Below are 7,045 nucleotides of genomic sequence, written 5' to 3'. Positions count from 1 at the left end.
GACGATTTTTTCCCTCAGAATCCTTGATGTTTTCTTGTAGTGAAAGTGCCACAGGGGAGAATTGGTCGTTCACAACCAAGTACCCCGAAACAAATAGGGAGTGAGATGCATATATCCTCGTCAAAGTATAGTATTTTGAGCACTAATAAAGAAGAGGAAGAAGAAATAGTAGAGGAAGGGAAAGAAATTATTGAGGAGGAAGGTAATGTGGATGTGATAGAGGAAATCTTGGTGGAAGATAAGATTGGGGATGGTTTGTTAGAAAAAAGTAGAGGGAAAAATAAAGTAATGGGTCAACGGGGAAGGAAAATCCAGGGACTAAAAAGTCTTCTCGTCATCAAAACTAAGTATGGCTGGGTTCTTTTGGAATATGCGCGGATTTAATAAGTTGTTGAAGCATTCCGTTGTAAAAGAATGGATCCGTGGAAGTGATATGTTGTTTGGGTGTGTGCTAGAAACAAGGGTGAAGGAAGGGAAAGCAGGGAAGGTACTAAGTTCGGTTTTTAGTGATTGGTCAGTGATGGCAAATTACGAATACAGTCAGGGGGGGGGAGGATTTGGCTACTCTGAAGAGACTCGGTGAGGATGACTCCGGTTTACAAGTCAGATCAATTTATTACTTGCTCTGTGGGTTTGCAGAATGAAGATGATTTTTTCTGCACTTTCATATATGCTAGTAATGCGGTTGAAGAGAGGAAGGTGTTATGGGAGGATCTTCATGATCATCATTCTTCTCCGATGTTTCGAGGTAAAGAGTGGATGTTGATGGGAGATTTTAATGATATTTTGGAGGGTGAGGAAAGCTCGGGTTTTTCAAATCTTGGTAGGCGTCCAAGCGGGATGAGAGATTTCCACCGGATGGTCTTGCTGTGTGATCTATCAGACATGGGTTATCAAGGGCCACTTTATACATGGTGCAATAAAAGAGAGGAGGGAGTGATTTGCAAGAAGCTTGACAGGGTTCTGATGAATGGTGATGCTCTGAATAGGTTTCAGAATGGATTTGCAACGTTTGAGCCAGGGGGTTGCTCTGATCACCTGCGGTGCAAAATCCAGTTGAAGCCACCAGTGGAAAAGATAAAGAAGCCGTTTAAATATGTGAACGCAATTGGGAGTTTATCAGGTTTCCTACCTATGATTCAGGAATACTGGGAGTCGACTGAGGTTCTTTTCCATTCTACTTCTGCTATGTTCAGATTCTCAAAAAAGTTAAAGAACCTGAAACCTCTTATTCGTACGCTGGGAAGAGAGAATCTAGGTAATCTTACAAAGCGAGCTCAGGAAGCCTATGAAGTTCTTTGTGAAAAGCAGAAGAATACTTTAGTTATGGCTACGGATGTGAGTGTTCAAGAGGAGGCAGAAGCTTACGAGAAATGGCTGTTTGTGGCTGGGTTAGAAGAAGATCATCTTAAACAAAAAGCCAAGTTGCATTGGTTGGAAGTGGGGGATCTCAATAACAAAACTTTTCATAACTCTATCCGAGCTAAAAGAGCACAAAATGCTATGAGAGAAATTCGCTGTTCTGATGGTAGGAGGGTTGTAACTCACGAGGAAATAAAAGGGGAGGCTGAAAGACATTTCTCTGAGTTTCTGAACCAGTGTCCTGATGACTATAAGGGTGTGTCTGTAGATGAACTAAAAGAGCTGTTGTAGTATAGATGTTTTGAAGAGGATGGTAGATACTTGGATGCGGAGGTAACTGGTGAGGAGATTCGCAAGGTTCTTTTCTCTATGCCTACTCATAAATCACCAGGGCCTGATGGATTCCCAAGTGAATTATTCCGTACAGCTTGGCCAGTGGTTGGTCATGATTTCATTGTAGCTGTTTAGTCAGTGTTCAAGTTTAGCTTTCTCCCGAAAGGTGTGAACTCTACAATTCTTGCTCTGGTTCCGAAGAAAGAAGACTCGTTGGAGATGAAGGATTTTAGGCCAATATCTTGTTGTAACGTCTTGTACAAGGTGGTTTCAAAGATACTGGCTAATAGATTGAAGAGAATTCTTCCCAAGATAATATCTGAGAACCAGTCTGCTTTCATTGAGGGGCGTCTATTGATGGAGAATGTTCTCTTGGCTTCTGAGTTAGTGAAGGACTATCATAAGAGTTCAGGATCGCTGAGGGGAGTTATGAAGATTGATATTTCCAAGGCCTTTGACTCAGTACAATGGGACTTTGTTTTGAAGAGCTTAGAAGCTTTGGGAATCCCAGAGAAGTTCATTGGTCTGATCAAGCTCTGTATATCCACGGGTCCAAGGCCTTCGACTCAGTACAATGGGACTTTGTGTTAAAGAGCTTAGAAGCTTTGGGAATCCCGGAGAAGTTCATTGGTCTGATCAAGCTCTATATATCCACGGCTTCATTTTCAGTACAAGTGAATGGGGATTTGGCTGGATACTTTCAAAGCTCAATAGGGTTGCGCCAAGGGTGTTCTCTTTCTCCATACCTATTTGTTTTATGCATGAATGTGCTCTCCAGAAAGATTGACAGTGCTGCAGCGGCAAGAGTTTTCAAGTATCATCCTCGCTGTAAGTCCCTAGCTCTTACCCACTTGTGTTTTGCGGATGATCTGATGATATTTGTTGAAGGATCAAAAAAGTCAGTTCAGGGAGCCTTATCTGTATTTGATCAATTTTCTGAGTGGTCGAGTTTGAAGATTAGCATTGAAAAGTCTACGTTGTATCTTTCTGGAGTTTCTGAAGGGGAAGAGAGTAGAATATTATCAAATTTTCTTTTTGCAAAGGGTGAGCTCCCAGTCCGTTATCTGGGATTGCCTTTGATGACCAAAGCTATGCGACAGCAAGATTACTTTCATTTGGTGGAGAAGATTAGATGTCGAATTAGCACATGGACGAGTAGGTTTCTCTCTTATGTTGGGCGCTTACAGTTGATCAAACCTGTGATAATGAGCTTGGTAAATTTATGGGCTTCAGTCTATCTGCTTCCTAGTAAATGTATTCGGGATATTGAGCGAGTTTGTGAAGCATTTTTGTTGTCGGGTCCAGAACTGAAGGCTACTGGTGCTAAGGTGGCTTGGTCAACGGTTTGTTGGGAAAAAGAGGAGGGAGGTCTGGGCATAAGAGATCTTAAGGTGGTGAATAGAGTAAATGCTTTAAAAATCATTTGGAGGCTACTCACGGGATCATCTCTCTGGGGAAATGGATAAGGAGTAACCTATTAAAGCAAAAGAATTTTTGGGAGATCAAGGAGGATACGCATATGGGGTCTTGGATGTGGAGAAAGATGATCAAAATGAGAGGTGTTGCAAGGAGTTTTCATAAAAAAGACTTGGGGAATGGAAGGAATACTTCTTTCTGGTTTGATCATTGGTCTGAGAAGGGAGTTCTAATTACACTGTTGGGGGAAAGAGGTATAGTAGATATGGGCATTAAACGTGAAGCCACAGTAGCAGAAGCTATTATGAGAGATAAAAGGAGGAGAAGTTATCGTTCTTTGGCTCTTAGGGAAATTGAGGCAGAAATGGAGACTGTTCAGAAAAAGCTACGAGTGGAGAATGAGGATGTAAATATGTGGAGGGATGGGTCGGGGTATAGACAAAAATTCTCAACACATGCTACTTGGATGTTGCTTCGTTCGCAAAAGGAGAGGTGTAGTTGGGCTAGGAGTATTTGGTTCTCAAAGGCGACTCCTAAGTATGCGTTTGTTTTATGACTGGCTGCTCGGAACAGACTCTCAACAATGGACAGAATCGTTCAGTGGGATCCTGGTGCGGACACAACTTGTGTGCTGTGTAAAAGGGATTTGGAATCTAGTCAGCTGTGGGAGCAGTTAACTAAGGGGATTCTGGCTGGAGATTACACAAATGTTTGGTCAAGCATTTTTGAGATCATATCGGATGAGGGAATGGAAAGGAAGAAGTGGTTTTGTCTGTGCTATGCTTTGCAAATGGCTGTGCATACTTTGTGGAGGGAGAGAAATAGGATCAAACATGAAGAGAAGCCTACTCCTATTGCAGCCATTATAAAAATGGTGGACAAAAGTATAAGAAACAAGCTGAGCATTATGAGGTCCAAAAGAGTAAAAGGGTGGGAAAGTGGTTTGCAGTTTTGGTTTAGTACTAAAATTTAAAATTTTTCTAAGGTTGGAGGTTTTAGAAGGTTTATCTCAAATTTAAAGGTATACACTTGATGTAAGAAGGGTTTTTTTGATGAATAAATTTAGCATTCATTCAGAAAAAAAAAAAAGCTAGATGAACTAATATTTATCTAAAGTACTGACTGATTAGCTCTGCTAAGATCTACCACCTTCTTAGCAGAACCATATACAGATTCCAGACAACTTTTCAAGATTAAGTAAAAGCTATCTAGAATTGAGAGAATGGAGAAAGATATGTCTCGGTTAGTATTAGTAAGATTATTCATTCTTGTTTCAACTTTGAAACGTGAGACAACTAGTGAAAATTACTGTAGCCACTTTGATTAATCAACTTCATCTATTACTAAAAGATTACAAAAATTAGTTCAACCAAAACATAAAGAAATCAGGATTCTTTAACTTCTGATCTCTTACTTCTTATTTCACACCTGTCCGTCCGCTTCTTGAAAAAAGCCTCTGTGCTTCATGAGTAGAGTTTAGATCTTCAAATCTAGAGTGTGGATGTCCTGTTGCCATCGGCTTCTTGAAATGCATGTCTGCCTCATGAGTAGAGTTTGGAGTAACACTTGTGCTTCCGCTTGTTGCTTGAGGCTTGGGGGGAGGAGGAGCAAATCTTATGAATGGCTTCCCATTGACCATCTCTGGAAAGCTCTCTGCAGCGACGAAAATTCCATGGCAGAATGGACAAGGCAAGGTCTTGTCAAGATGACCAGCTCTCACATGCTCAGAGTATGTGGAGCAATGAGTGCACATTGTCCAAAAGGTAACTTGTTGGCGAGGAGGAGTGAATCTGATGAATGGCTTCCCATTGACCATCTCTGGAAACTTCTCCGTCGCGACGAAAATCCCATGGCAGAATGGACAAAACGAGGTCTTGTCAAGACTATGAGCTCTCACATGTTCGGAGTATGTCAAGCAATGAGTGCACATTGTCCAAAAGGTACTACTAACTTTCTTCTTTTTCGATGAGGCTTCTTTCGCCTTGCCATCCACGTTACAAGCACCTGGCTCCTGCCGTGCCCTCTTTTCCGTTTTTTTGAAAGCCCTCTTTGGATTTTCTCTAGCAGCAGCAGGAGGAGGAGGCTTTGGTTCACTCTTTTTCTCTTTAGCTTCTTTCCTTTTCCTCTTCTGATCATAGACAGCTCTCTTAGCCTTGTCAGATAACAGAGACCAAGCATCTAAAACCAGCTTAAACGCGCCTTCCGCTCCATTAAACCTGTTCTTGTCCTGATGAAGCAAAAGTACTAACTTCTTGTACTGTTTTTTGACGGCTTCTTCATCGGCCAAAGGATCAACACCGAGAATCCCATACCAATCCGATTCACTTCCGTTTGTCTTGTTCGATGCAGAGATGTAAACATCGACCATAGTTGAGATCTGTTCCAAACCATCGAGAGTTGGATACAAAGTCTTAGCTTTTCTAACGAATCTCTTTGCTCCGTTGTAGTCGTTATCTGAAATTTTTCTCTCTGCAATTTTAATTGCTTTTGTAGCTTCTTCCTTATTACACTCCATGTCGTTGTTGTTAGAATGAGATAATTATTGAGAGTTTATTTCTAGAGAATGAAGAACCTGAAAAACATAAAGGAAAGAGAAAATATGAGAGAGATGTAGATTTCAAAATGTAAGAGAGAAGGAGAGAATAGTTTTCTTTTATTTTAATTGTGTATCTGGGTACAATTATTTAAAGGCAAGTTGCCTCAGTACACAATATAATAAAATATTCATTGTTTTAAAATATCTTCAACGGTCTTCTTCTCTCTTCTTCTTTTCTTCAATAAAATACTCGAACTTATAAAACCTTATAAAGCCTTATAAAACCTTATAAGTCTCTAGCTTAGTTCTCAAGTCTGACAGTTTACTTCTCAAGTCTGGCAGCTTAATTCTCAAGTCTGGCAGCTTACTTCTGCTTCATGTCAACACTCCCCTTCAAGCTTGACCATATGGAACAAGTCAAGCTTGGAAGCCATGAAGTATTCTCTCATTAAAACCTCAACTAGGTAAAACCCTTTGGGAGAAAACCCAAGTTAAGGAAAAAGAGTAGAACACTTCATGAAAGAGAAATCAGTGACATGAGAGGTCTGTGAGTCTCAATTTTGGATGAATGAACTCACAGACTTTAGTGCTTGCTGCCTTGGTGAAGATATCAGCTAACTGATCTTCAGTTCTAGTATAGCAGGGAAAAATGATCTTTTGCTCCACAGCTTGTCTCACCTTGTGACAATCAACTTCAATGTGTTTAGTCCTTTCATGGAATACTGAGTTTGATGTTATGTGGATAGCTGCCTGGTTATCACAATGCATTGTGAATGGTGTTGTTGCTTCTATGTCCAAGTCTCTTAGCAGGCTTCTGATCCAAATGAGTTCACTAGTTAGCTTCCTCATTGCCCTATACTCTGCCTCTGCACTTGAACATGATACCACCTTTTGCTTCTTGCTCTTCCATGTGACTAGGTTGCCTCCAATGAAAGTACAATAGCCTGTTGTTGACCTCTTGTCTACTCTATCACCAGCCCAATTAGCATCACAATATCCCACTATCTCTGTACTCTTATTGCAACCCATCCAAACACCTTGACCAGGAGCCTCTCTTAGATATCTCATGATCCTTTCCACCATATTCCAATGATGAACCTTTGGTGCTTGCATATGTTGACTGGCTTGATTCACAGCAAAACAGATGTTTGGTCTTGTAATGGTGAGATAGATTAGCTTCCCAACCATCCTTTTATAAAGCTTGAAGTCGCCAAATGGAGTATCCTCAAACTCCCCCTCACACAAGACCTTGTAACCTTCTTCAAGTGGTGTCTTAGCTACTCTTGCTCCAAGTTCACCTGCCTCTTTTAAAAGGTCAAGTGTGTACTTTCTTTGAGATAAGAAAAACTCCTGTTTAGAGCGGCATATTTCTATCCCTAGAAAGTACTTTAGCTCACC

The 7,045-nt window shown here is 40.9% G+C and overlaps 2 protein-coding genes across 2 annotated transcripts; one reads left to right on the top strand and one right to left on the bottom strand.

The window, feature by feature from the left end:
• Positions 1 to 3,214: 3,214 nt before the first annotated feature.
• On the top strand, positions 3,215 to 3,667 carry LOC106320275. Its single transcript, XM_013758640.1, has one exon. It carries the CDS (start codon positions 3,215 to 3,217, stop codon positions 3,665 to 3,667), a length of 453 nt encoding a protein of 150 aa, XP_013614094.1.
• An 859-nt stretch (positions 3,668 to 4,526) lies between these two features.
• LOC106320277 lies at positions 4,527 to 5,626 on the bottom strand. The gene has a single exon (XM_013758642.1). The coding sequence runs from the start codon at positions 5,624 to 5,626 to the stop codon at positions 4,529 to 4,531; it is 1,098 nt and encodes a 365-aa protein (XP_013614096.1). The 3' UTR covers positions 4,527 to 4,528.
• Positions 5,627 to 7,045: the final 1,419 nt, after the last annotated feature.

This window comes from Brassica oleracea, unplaced genomic scaffold (genome assembly GCF_000695525.1).
Source record: "Brassica oleracea var. oleracea cultivar TO1000 unplaced genomic scaffold, BOL UnpScaffold00870, whole genome shotgun sequence".
In the NCBI taxonomy this organism is placed as follows: domain Eukaryota; kingdom Viridiplantae; phylum Streptophyta; class Magnoliopsida; order Brassicales; family Brassicaceae; genus Brassica; species Brassica oleracea.
The sequence above is the reverse complement of the archived record's forward strand: the minus strand, read 5'-3'. Positions and strand labels throughout refer to the sequence as shown.